We start from the raw sequence: 21,084 nt of genomic DNA, 5'->3' as shown, positions 1-21,084 counted from the left end.
GTGTTTCTTTTTGAGTGGAAAGCAGTCTTGCAGGCCAGGCCGGGTGTGAGAGCAGCTCTGGAGGTGAGGCGGTGGGAGGGCTTGGTGCCAGCCTGGCTCTCCTTGCAGCCTGGCTCCCACGGGGGCTGAGCTGCATTTCCTGTTTGCTGCTGGCGAGCTCCAGGGAACGGGAATTTTTAGGATGCTCTTTATAAACCAGTGGGACAGCGGCAAAGAAATACCTGATTCTGCAATCACATTTCCTTCTGCTGTGAACCTCCCTGTGTTCTAGCAGAGTGCTGACCCCAGCTCCCCTCGTACCGACCGGAGGGGCAATAAAGACAGTTTCAAACTTGACAGGGAAGCGAGAGCACCTCCTGAAGCCAAACAGCGCAGCACCCAGCTTCAATTTCGATCTGAAGTTGCGCTCGTTGGAAAACAACAAAGCCCTTCCACATCTTTATGAACCAAAATGAAACGACCACCACTCGTCCCATCGCTGTCACCCGCGCGCACCCCCCACCTCCCCGCAGCCCCCTCTCAGGCAGGGCGATGAGGTCTCCCCCGAGCCTCCTGTTCCGCATCCTGACCCAGCCCAGCTCGCTTCCCGGCTCCGCCGCCCTTCCCCTGGACCCTCGGGCGGTGCCGAAGGGCGGCGGAGCACCGGCGGCTCCGCGGGCGGGGCGGGGCGGGGCGGAGCCGTCGGGGCGGGCTGCCGGGCCTTGCCCGCGGCGCTGCCCCCCGCTGCTCTGGGCGGGCGGGCGGTCCCCGCTGCGGCTCGGCTCTCTTTCCTCCTCCTCCTCATCTCCTCCTCCTCCTCCTCCTCCTCCTCCTCCTGGCCGCTGCGGCGCGGGGGCTGCGGGCGGAGCGGCGGCGCCATGAGCGGGGCGGCGGCGGCGGCCAAGAGCGAGAAGCTGGACGAGGCTCAGGCGCTGGCCCGCAGCTGCGCGGGCAGACCCGACTTCCAGCCGTGCGACGGGCTCTCCCTTTGCGCCACGCACAGCCACGGCCGCTGCTTCCGCCTGCACTGGTGCTGCCACCTGGGATGGTGCCACTGTGAGTGAGCGAGCGCCGGGCTCCCGCCGGTCCGGACGGTCGTAGCGGCTCCGCGATGCCCGGCGGCCGCCTTCCCGTCCCGCCCCGTCCCGTCCCGTCCCGGAGGGCTGCGGTGCGGAGCGGCGGTGCGGGGCGCGGGGAGAGCCGCTCGCTGCGTCCGCACCGCGGTTCTTCCTCGTGCGGTCGTCCTTGGTGCGGGAGGATGCGCGAGGTCCGCTTCTGTGATGCGGGAACGGGAGACTCGGAGTGGGGTAGAGGGCTGAGAGTGTGGGAGAGCTGCAGGATAACTTTAATATGTGCCCTCGAGATGCTGCTGGGGGTGATGGCGCGGGCCGGGGCTGGCCGGGCACTGTTTGATGAATATTAATCGCCGCCCTCCTCGAGGAGCGGGCCGGTCCAGCGGCGTGGCTGCAGGACGTGGGGAATGGGGCCGGGGCTGTCGTGCTTGGAGCACGGTGGGGTGAAGGTCGGTCCGGGCTGAGAGTGCCGGAGGTGTCCGTGGTGCTGGCATCCTGCTGTCCTGCCATCGCCTCCCTTTGTAGCTGAAACGTGGTTCCCACGCTTGGCTTAATGGGGAAAACCTGGAAGGACGCTTTCTCATTTGGATGGGAGCTTCTCATTAAATGCACGCTTTAGGATGTCACCCTGATTTAGGGCCCAGTTGGGAACAACCGTGTTTTCTGCCAGTGCCCTGATGTGAGTGAGCAGTGCGTGGTGGCAGCAGGTGACGTGAGGAGGTGGCACGGTTACCTGTTGCATGGGAACATCAATGCCTTGGTCAGGACATTGCACCAGTGGCACGGTGGCCCTCGAGTTGTGACCTAGATGTGTTCTTCTCTTCCAGAATATTTGTGGCTTTGGTTCTCGGTGCTTGTAAGCACTCCGGAGGACGGGAGCTGAGCTCAAAATGGGGTTTGCAAACTGGAGGTGCTATCTACGATCAGCTGGGGATGGTCCTGGTGAGGGAGAGCCAGGTGCAGAGCTGGAGCACGGAGGAGTGACAGTGCAGTGAGGGATCTGGGGATTAAGATGGATCATGGACTGAATATGCGTCATCAGCAGGAGGCCTTTGTGGTAGAAAATCCAAAAACAGAACCCAAGCCTTCACTTCACTGGGGAGGCATTAGCCGGAGCGTGGCAAGCATGCAACTTAATTAGCCTCTCCAGCTCAGTAATGATGAAACCAGACTGATGGGTTTAGTTTTGAGCATTGCGCTGCCAGAAAACTGTGGAAATGGAGAGGTTCTGTAGGAGGCCACAGTGATTGGTGCAGAAGAGGTTTACAAAGGGCTGCAGAAGAGAAGGAGTTGCTCGGGCTGTAAAAGAACCGAGCGAGGAGGGGAGGGGAGCTTTGGGAAGCCTAGAAAAGAGGGCTGTGTCTTGGATCACCAGTTATCACTTAGCCAAGGCAAGGAAGACATTAGCTTTGGGTATTAGAAAACATTGCTTAAGTAGGATGAAAAATGGAGCGAGGGAACAGAATAAAAAGGTGAGGAATCACATTCATTGAAGGCCTCTGAAGGAGGACTTGGGCTGGTGTCACAGAGCTCCGGAGTGACACAGAGCTGATTCCCATCTGGAAAGGCGTTTTCTTGAGATGCCACCCGACCCTTAGCCTCCCTCCAGCGATCATAAGAATTAAAAGTAATCCTAACTTTCATTAAGAACTGCAAACTTTTTTCTTCATTGCTCATTAAACGAGGGAGGAAACTCTGAAATGCGTTTGTCCTGTGGGACTGTAATTTTAAACTAAAGGAGTCACATACTTCATTTTCCTGATCAATTTGAAAGCTAGGAAGACGTGCTCTGCCTTCTCGCTCCTTATTTCCTAATGCAAATTCCAGAGCCAAGCATCTCTTTGTATCTTGCTCTTGCAGATTGACTGCAGTTGGACTTAAAAGGGGTAAGAACGAGGGCTATAATGGAGAATTGTATAGAGGTCAGAGATGTAATTAAACACTATTGGAAGTTATCTTCCATAAACACAGCGCTGTAATACTGGCTTAGGAATCCTCAGAGGGTTCTCGCAAGTGCTTTACTGTGACTCTTAAGAGCTGCGTTGAGGTACAGGAAGCACTGTGTCAATTAAAATGGCCCTTGAAGTATTATTTTCCACTGGCGTCCAAGGTGCTGGAGAATGTCAGCTCCATTAAAGTGCACAAGTGCACTTACACTGAAAAATGACAAGAACTCACCTCTGCTAAGATCAGTAGATTGCCTCCTCGTGTGTATTCAGGATCACATCTGCTTACTTCAGTGACAGAAGCAATTTAGCACAGCAGAGCCACTTGGCTATGGAAGTAATAACTGAGAGAGAATCTAGTCTCAATTCCCCAAAGCCATTTTTGTTGGCATGCTCTGAAGTAAGCAGTCCTTTAAGCTTTCTCTTTACCTCCAATGTCCCATGATTCCGTGATGTTTCTCTGCCCATCAAATGGCCATAGTAGCTGGTGAGTGAGATCACGGGCTGGTCAGTACATCTGAAGGCCTCCGGGAGCCTCAGGTGCTGTACCTGTGTGACTCCTGGTCTGAGCCTGGTAGTTTATTTCAGGTCAGCATCAGCCTTACTCTGCCCTTTCAGCCCAAGCGTGTTCTCCTTGCCAGGATGACAGCCTGCTCTCCATCCCTCTGACAGCCTGTGGGATGCTGTCCTTTAGATGCAGGTTGAGAAGCTTGAATTGTTCAGATCAACTTTTTCCAGAGTAAGAGCACACAACGAGGAGGGTCTGCAGCAAGGGGCCTGCCTGCCTTCCCTCCCCTCGGGATTTCCACTGAGGGCTGGTTTGTGCTGCTGCTCTCACCCCACGCCGTGTGTATTGTGCTACCTGCCTCTGCCAGGGGTCAGATGTGTGGGGTTGTGACTTCCCTGGCTGCTGCACTTGATCCTAAAGATTACCTCACCGGAGAAAGCATCACACTTGGTGTGAACACAGCATTGGCTTCACTCCTGGACAGTGCAAAAATAGGGTATTCTGCTGCAACTCTCGCAGCTGTTCCCGTTTTATCTGAATATTTTGCAGCGTGTTAAACACCGCGTGAAGCTGTGTTGCACTTATCAACAGTGTGTTGTAATGAGTCCACAATGCTCACTGCACAGCAGCTGTGTCAAGAGATAATACATCACAGAAAGACTAATACAAGGTAGCAGTCGATGTATTGTCTGGGTTCAGTGCCCAAAAAGCAGATCTTCGCTTACCTAAAACCTCGTGCGTGTCTTACACTGAAACACCGATGCAGCCAGTAAGCGTTGTGTTCCACTGCTTCTGCAGGATTCAGCTGTTTGTGCCAATTGCTGGAAAATAAACAGTGTGGGTGAGCGCTGGGGGACTCCTTTGGGTGGTCAGAAAATACTTGCTAGGCTGAGACATCTGAAGGAGATAGTGGCAGCAGTGTGGGTTTTAAACCCACAAACACTCCCCCGCCCTCACGTGTTGCTGAGTGGTGTATGGGATGTGCAGGTGTGCCCTGAACTAGCTTCCTGCTCCCCGGTGTGCATCACGTAATGACGGTGCTCTTAGCCCTGACCTGCTGCTTTCTGCAGGAGGTCGGGCGGCCTTGGCAAGAAACCCTGCTGCTCCTCAGCCAAGAGCAGAAAATGGGCTTCGGCAGCGGGTGACACGCCGAGAAGGGCATATGTTTCCTGCGTGCCTCTGGGAAGAAGCTCTCCGATTTTGGCCGTGCCAGCACGTGTTCTAAGGACAAAGAACCGGAGCACGCTGCCGTTCCCTGCCTGGCTGTGACAGGGAGGGCAGGACTTCATTGCTTCTCAGTGCCTGCTGTGTGGGTGTCTGTAGTCTGCAGGGTGGGACGAGCCGGCCGTGCCTTTGGGTCCGCGTATCTCCTGCGCTGCTCAGGCAGTGAGTGCTGGTTATCAGTCCCCCACAGCTGCTGCCGTGGAGCAAAGCACATCAGTATGTTTGCTGCACCTGGCCTGTATGTGCTTCTTACATTCTTCACTGCTCGAGATACCAGTGTTTTTATTTTACGGCATTCTTAGATAAAAACATTAATTTTCCATCTCACAAAACAGCGGAAAGCTCTCTGTCGGGGCCGGCCTCAATTGCTGCTCTCTGTGGTGACTGTGAGTGTCACACAGCATCTCCTGGCTGTCCCCTGGCAGTGTGCACATCCTGGCCCCACGTGTCAGTTGCGGGTGTTCCCCACTCCGTAGCGGTGTGAGCAGCAGGCAGGCAGCTGTGTGCACCCAAGTCCCGTTTCCATCTCCTCATCCAGAGCACCAGAAGCTGTCAGCAGGGGCTCCGACAATCATTGGATCCCGTGTAATTGTTCAGACCCCAGCCCTCCCAGTCCGGCAGGGAGAGCCGTGAGCAGGGAATCAGCAAGGCAGCCTTTGTTTCCTGCAACAGAGCACTGGTTAATGAGCTGAAGTGTTTATTGAGGGTATTCAAGTGCAGTGCTGCAGAGCTCAAGAGCCTGGACACCTACCTGTAGAACCCAGACTAGGGGGCCGCTTTGGCAGGGGGTTGGACTCGGTGAGGTCCCTTCCAACCCCTACAGTTCTGTGATCTTGGATCTTGGATCAAGGACTCTTGTCCTTGTGGAGAAGCCCTGAGTTGGAGTGGAGTGGCTGGGCTAGAAGCTCCAGGGCTGTGTATTCCCTGAAAAATGGCTTGCTTTGGTGGGAGGACGATGACAAATCCGAGACGAAATAAGCATTTTTCTTCAGTGTTTGCTGTGAGAAGGATTTAAACATTCATCCAGTTTAAGTCTGTGGATCTGGACAAAAATGCTCGTGCGTGAGCAAAGCATTAGGATGAGCACCAGGCTACGCTCGCCCAAAGGTGGATTTGTCAGCTGGCAATGGAAAACACTTCTAATGAGGATTTGCTGCCTGTGGCTGTGCAAGATCTTCTCTTCACCTGTATTTGAAAGACCTGTGATATTTTAGCTTCATTTCACTAAGCTGTACGCAACGAAGGGAAGAGTGTCAGCTTAAAACACTGTGACGTGTAACTGTAGGGGTAAACAGCTACCTGCAGCTGTATGGGCTCAGTTTTCTGGGCCTGAGACCATCGCTCTGGCTTTAGTTCTAATCCCCAAACCAGGGTGGGAATGGAGCATTAATGCCGTGTGTCAGAGAGAATGCAGATGTGTAGATTTCATCAAACCCTGCAGAAACACCACTGCCTGAACCCGGGGAGTGGTGGCTGTTGTGCATCGTAAGCAAGGACCTCGGAAGGGGAAAGTTCACCGTCTCTGTGTCCTGCCAGCTGGCCTTGCTGTGTGCTCAGGGTGCTCCCCAAAGGGCTGGCGAGGACGGCTGGGCCTCTGCTTCAGCTCCTTCGTTCTGGGGAAAGGCTGCAGGCACTTTTTTTTCACTGCGGAGCAACAGCTCAGAGATGAGATGCACACGGGTGCTACAGTGTCCCTGTAAATGCGTGGTTTCCTTCCTGAACTCTGCGAGCGAGGAAATCGATTTTCCTGCTTGATTCTGCAAGCGTATTTACTTCAAGTGCCCGAATGCAAAAGCGTACGGCTCCAGTGCCTCCTGGCAGGTTGCCTTTGCTCTGCTGGCTGCTGATGGGTGTTTCACGTGCCTTCACTGCAGCCTGTGGTCATATCCTTGCACTGCCCCATTACAGGGTGAGTCATGAGGCCGTCGCCATCCTGGTTCCCGCCCTGCGGGTCTGACTGCAGGCCCAGGTTTGCTGGGAGCACTGAAGAGTGCTTCAGATGCATTGGGCCTCGGGTTCCCTGGCACGCTAAGAGCACGTTTTGTCACTGCTCACATTGCTGCAGAGCTGGACCTGCACAGAATGGACGTCTTGGGGTGTTTTACATCACGCCTCTCCGTCTACCTGAAGCTGCCTTGCACTCGTGAGTCACTTCAAGCTTTGTTAACCGAGTTAACTAAGCTTTGTTAACGCGCTGCTAAGCCTGTACCAGGAACTGTTGTTTCTGTGAAGGACAAAAAATGGAGTGCTTTACTCACAAACATTCTAAAACCTCCCAGATTGGTCGTTGTGTGGATGGCAGAAGCCTGCAGCGACGTAAGAAGCTGATGGACAGTAGATCGGTTTCCATCTCGTCTCTGTCTGTACGTGAAGTGACCATGCTTCGGTGTGCTTGTTCCAGCACCTCTGTGGATTATCTGCCTGTAAGACACAGAATGTGCTTTCACGATGACTGATTGTTCCAATAAGCAATTGTTGTATAGTGACTGATCACAGGATTTAGGAAGCGCAGTTGGTGCAGTTTAGAGATGTTTTTGCCACTGGTTTGGTATATTCACATAGCTGGAAGTCAGAGACCTACTGGGAAAGTGAAATCCGATTGCTTGGCAACTGCACCTTGTTTTTAATATACTCATAGTTTAATTTAGGCAACGTAACAGTTGGAATTTATATATAACCTATGTTGTAAAACACTTTTAACAAGAGCTTACGTTTGTATTCCTGTTCTCACTGACGGCTGCAGGGCTCCGGAGCACACGTGCACGCTGCCAGAGCTGCAGCTTTACCTGGGTGCCCACACCCAACCCTGAAGCGTTTCCTTGCTGTGCCCTGTGAGTGCATACCATGCCATCTTCCCTCCTGCTGCTCCAAGCAGCACACCTGCAGCCATTTAAGCTGCTGCATGCCCCTTGTTGTGTGGCATTGCTTGGATTTCAGCGCCTTTGCTGATTCAGAGCTGTGTTTCTTGCAGCCTTCCTGCAGTCTGCTGGCATGAAGCTGTCTGCAACTGGGCAGATAAAAGGAGGCACCTTGTTCTCTGCTCCTCCCGCCCTGTGCCTCCAGCCCTCAGCATGCCCAGCTGGATCTTGCTGTGGGATCTTCCCGTGGTGTGAAGCTCAGAGTGACTCTTACCCCTCCGCCAGCGTTCCCTTCCCGTGCTGCAGCAGCGAGTGCTGAGCTTGCTCCCACCCACGCTGTCCAGCTGCTCTGAGCCCTTCTGCAGCAGCACTGTGTGACGTGGTGGCACTCCTCCTTCTCCTCCTCCTCTGGGGTCGCTTGGGATTTTATATTATCTTGTGCAGCATTGCTGGATCCCAGGCTCCTCCGTGGGAAGGGTCGGCACCAACACCTGCGTGCATCAGCTCTGAGCGGCGACCTATTTTGGGTGTGCACAGGGAGAGCAGTCCTTCAGACTCTCCAGAACAGGTTTTGGAGAGCCTTGTAATAGGAATATGGAGACTGGCCCAAATGAAGCATGAGTGGAAATGTGCCTAGATAAGCACTGGAGGAAACAAGTGAATGAGCTTGAAAGGATGGCACGCGTTGATGATAAGGACGCTCTTCCCATCAGTGAAAATGAGGAATGTGTTTGTCGAGCTCAGAAGGCTCGTGGTCTGCAAGGCCCCAGCACAGATGATGTGTCAGCAGGAGACCCTGCAGTGTGACAACAGGAAGGCAGAGCACCAGTGCCACACATCACATATGCCATTGTTTCTGTCAGCTCATCGGGAAAGCAGACTGCAGCCATCTAGATGCTGCTATTCCAAGCCACAAGAGCAGCCCCCTGCCTCGGCCATCCCTTCCCTCCTATGGGTGCAGAGTGGCAGGTCTTGTGTGGTCCTTTGGAGAGAACTTGCCCTTCAAGGACCATTGAGCTGTTCCGCTTGTTTAAGGATTTGCAGGAAAACATTGCCATCTCAGAGAGGCGCCCGTGGGAGCACCATCTGCGGAGCGTGCTGTGCACCTGGAAGGCAGTAGCTTGTCTGCACTGCCTGTATTTCTCTGCAGCAGGAAATGCCTTCGTTCTTCGGAGGTAGCATTTGATGCTGAGCTGTGGTTATCCTTCTCTGTTACCATATCAGCACACCGTCTGCATGAAAACGATGGGATGCTGAATCTCGAGCAGATGGCGCATGGGGATGGTTTTGTAAAATAAACATGTAACACTAAGCCATTTCTTGCTATTTTCTGTACTGAATTTAACAAATATCTAGCCTCAGTTGGGAGATAACATTTCTCAGAGGCATGCAAAAAAGAGGCTGCTCCTCTCTGCAGGGCAGCTTTGCAAAGGGGTGTTGGATGGCAAGTGTGGTTGGGTTTGGAGATCGGATAGTGATGGCTGCTGCTCAGCTGCCCTTCTTATGGGAATATGGCTCCTTTAAGAGGGCTTATGGCTGCATGAAACCTTTCTAAATCCTCCAGTGTTGCTATTTCTTTAAGTCTGGTAAATCCATGTAAGAAATGAAGGAGCAGGGATGGTAGAATGAGGCTCCAGGCTCTGCTTGCATTTAGGAGTTAACCTGCTATTGAGTGAAAGCGTGAAGAAAACCCTGAAACACTCGCAGCACGGAAAAAATCATGATCCTTCTTTTGTATTTAAAACAAATCAAGACAAAAGGGCATCAAAATACATATTACGAGGAAGAAAAAGCCTTCTTGTTTTTCCCCTTTCTTGGAGTTCTGTGAAAAGCTTACAGCTCATCAAGTCAAGGGCTGTCACAGCTGTCTCTCACCACACAGCAATCAGAGGGAACACCTCTCCTTCGTGCGAGAAGAGAATTGGCAACCATACAGAATCACTGCTGGGGAGCCACTGGGAAGCACAGCGCTGGGCCGGATCTCCTCCGTGCCTGGGTGAGATTGGGAATGGGACAGAGGACGCAGTGCTGGGTGCAGGTGTGAGAAGAGGCTGTGTGCTCCTGGTGGCGTGTCCCACTGCCTGACCTCCAGGGCTGGGGCGAGGGGAGCCCCTGTCTTTTGGGGCTCCCATCTACACCAGAAGTGCTGCAAGCATTCTTGTGTGCCCTGCCTTCTCCACATTAGAAGTCTGGATGAACAATCGCTCTCTGCTTTCTCAGATCCGCTTGGAAAAAGCACAGAGTGCTTGTGCTAAAGTGTTCCGCACCTTTACGTATGAGGATCTTTCAGCGTAGACAAGCGTTTTAGTCATGCTTCGTTGCAGCCCACAGTGGCACGGTTCAGCTCTGCTTGGGCTTGTACTGTAGATCTGACAGTGCCTCAGTGTCCTGGAATAATTCCCTTCTCCCCTGGTGGCTTGTTCCTTGTCTCATGCTCCCGACGCTTGCTCTGTTCTGCGAGGTACAGCCCACCAGCTGTTCCCCTAATAGAAATGGAAACTGGGTTAGCGGTGTTTTTTCATGTGACATCTGTAAACATGCTCTAGGTTTTCCCTTCCATTTGTTCTCATCTCTCTGCAAAAGCTATTAACTGTGCTCTAAGCAAAGTGTAATTTGGAACTATTACAGCCCTTGGTGAATGTTTATGGTGAGGCCCATTGTGGTTTGCAGAGGTTTTTTTGTCCCGAGCAGTGCACGTAACTTGAGAGAAAAAGAAGGAAGAAGCGTGGCAATCGATTTGTCCCTGTGGCAGCTCGGTCCTCCTCTCTAAGAGGGAGGGCAGTATTTGAGAGGCTGATCTTCAGGGCTTTCCCACACGCAGCAGTGTGAGCTCTCCTTGCCCTAATGCTGAAATCCTCCACTCCCAGTTCTGTCTCCTGCCACTTGCCTTAGGAATGCCTGCTTTGCCTTCACCCCTCCGAAGCTGTACGGTATGTAACGAGAATCTCATACACTGATGTTCTTCGTAGTGGGGCTGCCTCCTCTCCCACATCAGCTGATGTTTTTGGCAAGGCTCTGGAGTGGCAGAAGCAGGACTCGTGTTGCCTTTGCAACTGAACATCGCTGGGATTGTTGTGAAGGTGCAGAGCCAAGCAGAATCACAGCTTCTGCCTCTCTGGATCATACACCACATCCAGAGGCACTGAGATCCCTGTGATCAGAGCCTGTTTCCCTCCAGCACACCTCAGCCAGGTGCCTTAGTGCTCAGCCAGCTCTGAGGCATGGCAGCGGGTCCTGAGCTGCACTGGTTAAGCTGAGCCAGTTTCTCCTTAGTTAAGTAGCATACAGATGGCAGGTCCTCATTAGCCCTGCGGGCTTTTGGAGAGTAGGTGAGCTGGCAGATTGGGGGTGTAGAAATCTTTGTCCAGGCAGCTGCAAGAGAAAGGGTAGCTTTTGTGTGTTGGTTAAAAGATGCCTGAACATCTCACACGCAAACAAATGTTTGCTGCACAGTATGCATTGCTGCCTTGGATGTCTGCAGTCCAGAAGCATCTTTTGTCATCTTTCAGCACACTCACTGTTGCTTAGTAAGAAAATCCTTGGAGGTATCATTCTGAGAAGGTGACAACAGTGGCTTTGTTATGAGAGACCTCACTGCTCAAAGGTGGATTTCCTTAATTTTTCTTTTCACATGCCAGGCACGTCAGTGTCAGAGGGAAACTGGAATGCTGGGACAAAGGGAAGTGGGGAATAAAATATTTAAGCAGCACCTCTGCTTATTTCATGGTTAAGTTATTTTGTATTAGCCACGGAAATTACTGCTGCGTCCGTTCAGTGATGATGCATGCAGACTGCTCAATTAGCAACAAAATCAGAGAGAGATGACCTCATGGCTTACTTCTAAAGGCCCTTATTTATTTTTCGCATGCAGTAGACACCGTGATCCATTTCCAACCAACCCACCACACAGCTCTGGGAATTGGTACCGCAAAGAGATTTTATGTATGTATTTTTTATGGGAGCAGGCTACTTTGGGGAGGGTGGAATATTTCCCATGTGGAGTGAGTTTGCTTGAGCTGTGTCCCTCATCGCAGAGCCTCCAGCTCCACCAGGAGCCATGCCTGCAGTGGTTGTTCTGTAGTTGGCTGGGCTCTTGCGTGTTAATTCTCCAGGGGATTTGATTTTGGCGTGATTTGAGCCTGATTTCACGCACATCGCCTCCAGGAGTCGGGACACAAACCAGGTGTTGCTTCCCCGTAGCACTGTGTTGGTAGAACTGCAGGGCCAGAACCACAGCATTCACTCAGGAGCAGCTAATACAGCACACAAGGTCTTCCCAAACTTCTGCAAACTGCTTCTCACAGAACTCTGATGATTTTATTTATTTATTTTTTTTTTTGGACAAAACCCAACATGTTCAGCACATGCAGTCTTTTTTCCTTCACCGAAGTACCGTCTTCTGTGTAGGCAGATGTAGCAGATGACCCAGGAAACAAGTTGTGATGCAGTCCCTGTCTGGCATCTGTATTTGTGCAAAACACTGTAATTTAGAGGAGCAGCCATCAGCAGAGCTCAGACCAGACTTCTCCAACTGACTCTGTGGAAACAAATCTGCAGTACTAGAAGGAGTGTGTCAGAGTAGGTGCTCACAATATTATTTTATCATGGACTTTTTGCCAGCTGCTTGCAGTCAGCAAAAACGTTTCTGTTTATTTTAAGGGGAGCTTTATCAGCCCAAAATCATAAAAGTGGGTGGAGACTTGTGCTTTTGGATAATTATCTGTTCAAAAGACAGCCCTCCCAGTCACGCAAGCTGGAGTGGGTGGGCAATCTTATTTTTGCTCCTGCATAAATTTTTCATAGCATCCGCATCATGGTTGATGCATTTCCATCCATTATGTAGGGTAAGAAGTTATAAGTGATGCCGTTACTGCAGCTTTGTCCGTGATCCAGCCTGACAGGTCCAGCTGTGAGTACTAGCCTCCCTGGAAGAGATAACTGATCATTCTCAGATAGCAGAGGTTTAATCTAAAATAAACAGACTTCGCCCTAAAATTCACTGGAATGTAAGAAATTCCTAACAGAATCTTCCAAAAACACAGGAAGTCTGTTCATACTGTAAATCTCCTTTTCCCTCTTGGGTGATTTCTGCCTTACCCTGGCAGTACTTGTCCTTGAAAGACAAAGAAACACTGTCAGCCAACGCAAGGTCACGCAAAGGGGCCTGAAATCCTCTGTGGGAATGCTATCCACTGTTGGATTCTACTCTGAAATTAGTGCTAGCACGTCAGTTTTGAAACACAGAGCCAATTGCCCCATGCTGCTGCAGCAGCAGCACAGACAGTTCTGCTCCCCACTGCCAGCCTTCCCCTCCAGCCAGAGCTTTGCCTTTGCTTGTCAGCATGGCCACAAACAGCTGAAGTTTGAACACAGCCAGGACCTTGCTTTCCGTGCACGCCTGGTCAGTTTGCTGCTCTCCTGAACCTGTAAACAGGACCTTGGAGTGAGAGCTGCTGTATTTACTGGGTGCCAGCATTTTAGGGCCAGTTCTCCTCGATGTTTTCATGAGGGACTTGGATGTAGGGCTAGGAGGTGTTCTGACAATAAGTTTCGATGGGAGAGGAGGAGCTGCTGACTGTGTCAGGGGTGAAGAGGCCTTGCAGAGATCCAGGCAAATGAGAGAGATGGGCAATCAATAACCATGTGGTGTTGAACACGAGCAGTGCTGCATTCTGCACTGGGAAGGGGCAGCCCCGGCTACACATACAGACTGGGGGATGAGATCCTGCAGAGCAGCACCACTGAAAGAGTTTTTGGGGAAGGGGCTGAGGAGCACTGAAGCCCCTTGGGCTGTTGGGCCCTAGAGCAAAGGAGCTGAGGGAAGGTGTCGTGGCACCAGGTTCAGAAAGAGTTTCTTCACTGAGAGGGTGGTTGGGCACTGGAACAGGTTCCCAGGGCAGTGATGATGGCACCAAGCTGCTGGAGTTCAAGAAGCACCTGGACAGCACTCTCAGACAGTCAGATTTTTGGGTGGTGCCGCACGGAGCCAGGGGTTGGACTCCATCCTCCTTCAAGGTCCCTTCACCTCAGGATATTCTGTGATTCTATTAAATAGCATTGGATGAATCTTTGCTTCCCTTAACAGCTATGCTATAAGCTACCATGGCTTAGATGTCCTGCTTTCCCTCCTTTTCTACTCAAAGAGGCAAAAATCACTTCTGACAGTTCCCCTACACACCTCCCACCACAAGCAGCCCCTGCCAGCACGTGGCAGCTGTGTTAAGTGGAAAATTATAGTCCTTTCTTACAAATTTTTCTTCATCCCATTAAAACGTTTACCAGCACCTTCCTTCTCACCTCAAACAGAAGGTGAGAAATGCTTTTTCAGTAGCGTCTTGCCATTGGTTGTCAATGGAAGTGAAGCCTGCACGGAAGCGGCCCAAATACGTGAATAAATACAGCATCATGGTTTCAGGCAGGGGGATATCGATACAGGCCGCATCCCTGCTTCTGTGAGCTGGATTTTGTGGAACACCATTCCAATTAGCAGCATGCTAATCAGTTGATTGTGTTGCTTTGCAAGGCAGCAACATGCTTAATGCTCGCTGATGTGCAGGAAGGCTTTCTGCAGGCAAAGCTGCTGCTGTTAGCTGGGCTGCAGGCAGGGTCTGGCCATCCCAGAGTGGGCAAGGATTGAAAAACCAAGAAAGCACACATCCCTCAGCGACTGCCAGAGCAGAAATAGCTGTGCTGCTGCTCCAGAGGGCTCTGCCTGTGGTTAAGGTAGTGCTGAATTCCTCCAGCAAGCTCAGGCTGGGCTATGTTAACTAGATGGCGAGTGGGGAAGGTGGCTGTGTTTCCTGTCATCCAGCCATGCTCAGATCGGAGGAATAAAATGTAGCACTTTTATTTTCACTGAGCTTTTCCAGCAGCTCCGACAGCTATCGTTCCAGCTCCTAGAAAAAAAAAATGCTTGGTGAGGTATTCAAGTGAAGCTGGTCAGATCTATTCGCCAAACATTTTCCTTCTCATGCCCGCTTGCTGCAGCATGAGCCTGCCTGGTTCTCTCCTGCTGCACGACAAGGGTGTTTTTCCTTCTCACTGTGCCCAGTGCTCCTTCCCCTGGTCCTGCTCTCTGCATCTGCCAGCCTCACGTTGTGCCCCTGTCACACTCCAGTGCTCCCCAGCACTTTCCCTGGATAGCACAGGTTGGGAAGTCCCAGCTGGGGAGCGCAGCCTGCTTTCATGCAGGCTGTTTTCCTTGCAGCACAGCAGGCACAGCAGGGCTGGAAGAGCCTTCTCCTGCGCTTGATGTTTCCCCTGGTGACGTACCAGGGCTCGGCTGGTGAAGCACAGTGTGTGCGTGTGGGCCCTGGCTCGTGGGGGCTGGCAGAGCAGATGAACTGCTGCGGGATGCCCATCCCATGGGCAGTGCCATGCTGGCTGAGAATTCGTTGCAGTCAGTGCCTGTGAAGGACGCCCAAGCTGAGCAGAGGGGCAGTGAGCCCTTTGTCCTGTTGCTGATCCGGGCCATGCTCAGTGCCTAGGGAGGAATGAGCAATTTGAGGGAGAAAAGCTGCACTGCCCCTGAGCCGAGACCAGAAAACTGCGTGCCGGAAAGCTGCAGCTCCTCAGCACTGCACAGCCAGGTCCATTACTGTGGTGCCTTTCTGCTCCGTACCTGGAGAGCTTCAAGCATCAAAACAGTCCTTCATCGCTTTGATGCCTTTTCTGCCTTTGCAAAGCCGTATTTGCGGTATCGTAACTCCTGCATCAAAACACTTCTGACTCCCACTACTCGCAAGTCTTCTGGAAATTTGTGCTTTCATAGTGCATGAACCCCCTGGGGAGACATGAATTTTTCAGGGGCTTCATGCAAATAAAACACAGCATTTTCCAGTCTTTGGCATAGCCTGGGGTTTCTCAGTTTTTCCTAACAAAGTGCTGATTTTCTGCTCTCGTATTTATTTCTTTTAGTAGAGATTTTCAGCTGTGCTCTTCACTTCACACTTGGTTCAGCTCTGTACAGACAACATAATCCTATTTTTCTTATTACTTAACTCGATAATCAAAATGTCAAAGGCATTTCTATGGCATGGGAATTCCCTTATTTTCTGTCTTAAAATTCCAGTTGCAGTCGTGTTAATTCTGCTTTGTAATACAGAGAAATACAGGAAAAAAAAAAGAACATGGAAATGCACTCAGAGAGACTCACTGTTAAGCAGAATAACAGCAATGGAAACGTAGGTCGTTGTGCCAGAGATGTGTGGGAGAATTGCTCTGTGTTTGGCGTGAGAAAAAGAAAGGTTTCTGAGCAAAGGGACACGGGCAGAACTGCTGCCTGTCCCACTTCCCAGCCATGCGGTTGCACCCCCGGCAGCAATTTTCTAGCGCTGGATGTCCTACAGATGTCTCAGGAGCAAGGACAGGGAGAGAAGCGGGACTGGGCTGAGAGGAGTCACGGTTACCTGAACTGTTAGAGAGCCTGCATCGGGAGAGAGCCGACCAACACCTTGAGGCCACTGAAAACAGAGCAGCAGCTGACAGAAGGAACTGCTGGCTGTTACTGACTGCATGAGGCGAGCATCATCTTATCAGTTTCTTTCTAGCTTCAAGATAAGCCCTCAAACGCTGTTTTTCTGTCTTCCCCACAGGTAAATATGTCTACCAGCCCATGACGCCCGTAGAGCAGCTTCCCAGCACCGAAATACCCGTCCGCCCTCGGGAGTCTACGAACACGATCCAGATCTCCGTTTCGCTCACCGAGCACTTCCTGAAGTTCGCGCCCGTCTTCCAGCCCCCGCTGCCCCCCGACTCGCCGCAGTTCTGCACCATCGCAGACCTCTTCATTGACAATTACCGCGTGAAATGCATCAACGGGAAGATGTGCTACGTGCAGAGGCAGCCTCCCCCCGCGCCCCACAAGACAAAGCCCGAGGAAGTCTCTGTTCGCAATGCCTTAATCACAAAAGAGAGCAATACACCAAAAACAGATCACTGCTCGTCCCCTTCCAGCTCTGAGGACTCCGGGATCAATGCGGTGGGGGTTCACTACATGGAGTCGTGCGATGAGGACACGGAGGGGGTGGCCGAGCTAAGTTCAGAAGAAGACTACAGCCCAGACAGCAGCTGGGAACCAGATGAGTGCCCACTCTTGTCACCTTCGCAGTGTGAAATGGAAGTGATTGAGACTATAGAAACCACTGTGTGATCCGACCAGTTGCTCTCAGACCAGTCCAGTTCCCACTCAGTAACGTTGCTTTTGTAGTACTCACACTTCCCCTTTTTTTTCTGACAATCCCTTTTTTCCAGTGCACTTGATATTTCTGATTCCTCACGGGAGCGCGGTCACGGGACTTGCGTATTGGTGAAATAGCAGCAGCCTGAGCAATTTTGTTCTCAGCCTGATCAGATCTCCCTCATCTGCACGTAAGGTAGTGATAAATCTTAAGACTTTTATAGCCGAACAACAACAACAAAAAGGCCTTTTTCTTGGTCTGGGTTACATCATATGCTACTTCTCGTACGAGGATGTGCCACTCAACGTGTTTTCAGCAGTCGGGATGGTTGCTGGTGTTCTTCAAAGCACAGAGGGTGAGCTGGTGCAGCACGCCTGTGAGCAGCAAAACCAAGTTGTCCTTATTTCTTACAAAAAACCTATGCGAAGTGCAGCGACAAGAGGCTCTCTCTGTCTCTGGCCTTCCGCGTGGTCCGTACTTTTTTCTAGTGCTGGTGTGACCCTTCTTGAATGCCGTTGGTACCACTCTTCCAGTGGGTTGGCATGGCAGGCTAGAGAATGCACAAAGTGCCTCCAACTTCTCCAGGCTATGCACTGAGCATCTGCTGAGTTAAGTCCCGGCTCTGAAATCTCCTGGAAAGGCAGCTGTTGCTCCTGAGGGTCGTCTGTTGCCCGGGTCCAGCCGCTCCTTCCTCTGCATGGATCTTCGGAAGGGGATCTGGCATTTGCAGCTCAGCAGGAGGGGGAGCAGGCAGGGAGGAAGCGCGGCAGTGCCGCCACCGTTCTAAGCTGGGGTGTAAAAGGAAGACGAAGGGAAGTGACTACCTCCACACATGCAAAACCCACCCCTAGCTTTGCCTGCTGCTTCCTCCCGCGCTGCGCTGCTCGTGCCAGACACGCGCACTCAGGACCAAACGGCCTCAGGGCCCGCATACGCCTGAAGAAAAACAAAGATTAAAACAAAACATTTGAGCCACACCACTGTGCTGGCAGAGCTCGGGGACAGCACGGAGGTGCCCGTGGGAGGAAGCCTACCTGGTCACAGTACCACATAGGGTCACCCCAGCTGAGCGAGGAGGCTTCGGCTCGCTCCTTTGCACCCAGTTCAAGGGCAGGTCTGCAATAGAGCTTTCCTCAAACAGCTGAGGAGAAAGAGGCTCTGCTGGAGGGCTGGTTTCAGCCCCCTGCGTGAAACACAAACGTCTTTCTCAGAAGATTTCAGTCAGCTTGAGTCGGTGATGACCGTTTCTCAGCAGCATCGCTGAATTGCTTTGTGTATTTGCTGTTCACGTCCCAGAAGTCGCTGGTGAATATAAGGCTGTATAAACGTGTACAGTTTAGTGATCGATACTAGATATAGTCGGTGTTATAGGGTGGCTCATCTCTCACTGTATCCTGACAATATATTACTAATTTTATACACTTTGTAATCAGTATCTTTAGAAAGCGTTTAGGCAGCAGTGTGTGTCTGTGCACATGCGCGTGAGCTAGGAGTTGACCGTAAATGGTTATGAAGTAATACTGTACTTTTTAGACTAACACTTTCAGACAAAAATAATAGGTTTTATAGTTTTGATGACTTCTATACAAAGTGCAATGCTTGTTAAACGAGGAACTCGGGCCATTGCATGGACAGATGCATTCTCACAAGGCACTTACAAGTATTCTGTTTTTCTGAGGGCATTTAAGCAAAGGCTGTGGTAGAACTAAGTAGGTTTTCTTTATTTTTTAAGGGCAGGGTTGTCCTTTCTGGCTAACTAAGGTTTCTAATCACGTTTTAGCGTCTTTTGACCACTGAGGCACATTTCATGAGGTAGAAGAAAACATTATATATAAACCTACAGCATTTATTCATATTTAACCTTTCACTTGGAATCTGAGTGAAGAGCTGCAGACGCTCACTCTGCTGCCCGAGCTTCCTGCCCAGGGGCACTGGCAGCCACATCCCAGCAGCAGCAGAGCCCTTCCTGGGGCCAGGAGCTCCTTGCCCACTGCGGGCACAAAGCACAGGTGGAGGCACCAGGACCCCTGGTACTGGGCAGGGCACGCCTCGCTCCGCGGGCAGGAGGGCACGTGCTGGTGTGCAAGGAAACCGAGTCGGCTACTGATGACCAAGACTTCCCATGGGATCCTGTGGTCTTGCAGTTTCATATCACTGTCGTCAGGATACATTAACTGTAAGTAATTAGCAATATTCACAAGCTGTGAGTGTCTCCTACCCAGGATTTGTTCAGATGTCAAGCACAATAAGCTGCCTCTTCCTTCTGCGGGAAAACGTGAGAGGAGCAGCCTGGTGTGGGGCAGGGCTAGCTGTGGAGCTGTTCCCGCAGCCAGCACGGTGGCAGGGTTCTCACTGTGCTCCATCACACCCCAGTTCAGAAACATGCTCCACAGAAATGTGATTTCCTTTGTTTGCACAAACACTGCGCAGACGTGCTGTAAGAGACGCCCTGAGCTCCACCCCGCCAGGCAGAGGCGTGTGTATTCCCTCTTTAATAAAATACTAAACAACTGAACTTCTGATTGTCCTGTGTGTTTTCCATGCTGCAGTGCAAACACAGATACTCCAGCAAAGGAGAGGTCACTTGCAGCTTCAGGTGGCACAGCCCAGCAAAGCAGTGCTAGGCAGAGGAAGGCAGTAACCACGTGGAGTGTGCCAAGCTCAGCTTCCCCTGGGTTTGGGCACCTGGTAAGCAGTGGGGCTGGCGTGCAGCCTCACAGCCCAGCTCCCACTCACCTGTAGAAGAAAGAGCTGCCCCAGTCACACTGGAAAACAGCCACAAGACCAGGCTGATGTCTAGAAGAACTCTTCTGGCCGTAGCCCCTCGGCTTGCTTGTACCCCAGGGTGCTCCCAGAGCAGTGGGCTCTGCACCACAGCTCTCACCTTCCTCAGAGGCAGCAGCACAGCCCCATACTCCTTCCACCCCGTGTGTGGGAGCTGAGCTTTGCAGCCCTGTGGGGATCAGTACCTATGTGTGCCTGCAGCCAGGCCCCAGGTAACGGTATCCTGAAGGTTTCCCTGCAGCCCAGGGCTGTGCTGAGTGGGACCCTGAGGGCTTGGTATCCCAACACACCCAACTGCTAGTGCCAAAACAGAGATGACATAGGATCACAAAACCAGTAACACAATGCCTCACGAGCCAGAGCTGACCACACACGAACACCACTGCTACTGGTTTGCTGTACACCTAGTTTCAACCAAGGGCCTTTTTAATGGAGATTTGTAGGAACACGCCGTACCCAGAGTGGTTTCCTCACGCACAGATTGCAGAAAACTATCTGCAGCCTTTCCCAGGTTTTCCCATTCTTTGCCCTCAAACTCCACCACTGCCACAAGGGAGTGGGGCATGACATCCACCTGCAACAACAGCACAGCTCCTTGGAGCACAGACCTTTGGGCACGCTCCTCCTGTGGAGTGGAACTGGCAGTTATGTGACAGTTACAGGTGCTGCTGCGGGCTTCCAGGTCCGTGCAGGCAGCTGCAGTGCTTCAGCACCTTTGGCTCTGACCTCTATGACTTCACATCGCCCAGTCCCGTTGCCCTTCAGCTGCCAGACAGCCAGGAGCTCACCCACTGCTGCAGCCCTGCGAGTGCCCAGCAACACCACGTAGCTTGAAGGGTTCTGGGAACGGCAGCGGAGGAAAAAGCCCAGTGATGTCCTGGGAAAGCTTCCCAGCAGCAGGAGTGCAGGCAGCAGTGCTAGTCATCCAGCAGTGGTGGTGGGGCCAGGTGCAGCTGGAAGGTCTCATTCTGGAAGACGCTGCTGGCAGCAGAGTCCCCATGGGAAACACTGAGCAGCCCGTGCTTCTCCCCACCGTGGGCACGGGACAGTTCAGTCAGGAGAGCCAACTGCAAGGCAAAACGCAGACAGATCAGCATCTGCAGCCAGGGCAGGATGCTCAGAGGCACTAATGTCAGGTGCAGAGAGACAGAGAGAGCTCTTGTGGGTTCATAATACCCCTTCTGCAATGAGAAAAGCTTTAACGTGTGAAGGAAGAGCTCCATACAGCGTGCAGTGACCCCGCACAGCTCTGCAGCACGATAATCCTGAACTAAACAACTTTCCAGGTGTCTTGGGGTTATTTTTAAGTTCCATCGTTGAAAAACGATCCCAGAGAGAACTGAAAGTGCCAGCAGGCACAGCAGGAACAGGCAGAGGCACAAGGAAAACGCAGGGGACAGAGGACAAGCTGCCTCAGGACGAGCACAGGGGGGACTGCAGAGGGGCCCCTCTGCGAGCACAGGAGCCACGCTGTGGAGGGAAGGTAATTTGCAAACCTAAAGGAAACTGAGAAGTGCTGCACATCTCATAGGC

General features: G+C 52.0%; 2 protein-coding genes across 3 annotated transcripts in view; one reads left to right on the top strand and one right to left on the bottom strand.

Moving 5' to 3' along the window:
* Positions 1-857: 857 nt before the first annotated feature.
* CUNH3orf70 (chromosome unknown C3orf70 homolog) lies at positions 858-16,998 on the top strand. Its single transcript, XM_065748212.1, has 2 exons — positions 858-1,035; positions 16,183-16,998. The coding sequence occupies exons 1-2, from the start codon at positions 858-860 to the stop codon at positions 16,737-16,739; spliced, it is 735 nt and encodes a 244-aa protein (XP_065604284.1). The 3' UTR covers positions 16,740-16,998.
* Positions 16,999-20,054: 3,056 nt separating this feature from the next.
* The window catches only part of VPS8 (VPS8 subunit of CORVET complex), a 60,057-nt gene continuing 59,027 nt past the window's right edge, over positions 20,055-21,084 (bottom strand). For both annotated transcript variants that reach the window (XM_065748576.1, XM_065748577.1), the window contains exon 45: positions 20,055-20,618. In XM_065748576.1, coding sequence (XP_065604648.1) covers positions 20,469-20,618 — 150 coding nt within the window. In that variant the 3' untranslated portion in view covers positions 20,055-20,468. The remainder of the gene's footprint in view (positions 20,619-21,084) is intronic.

Source organism: Cyrtonyx montezumae, unplaced genomic scaffold, assembly GCF_038088225.1.
Source record: "Cyrtonyx montezumae isolate F1298 unplaced genomic scaffold, pur_monq_1.0 scaffold_5, whole genome shotgun sequence".
In the NCBI taxonomy this organism is placed as follows: domain Eukaryota; kingdom Metazoa; phylum Chordata; class Aves; order Galliformes; family Odontophoridae; genus Cyrtonyx; species Cyrtonyx montezumae.
This window is presented reverse-complemented; position numbering and strand designations above follow the sequence as displayed.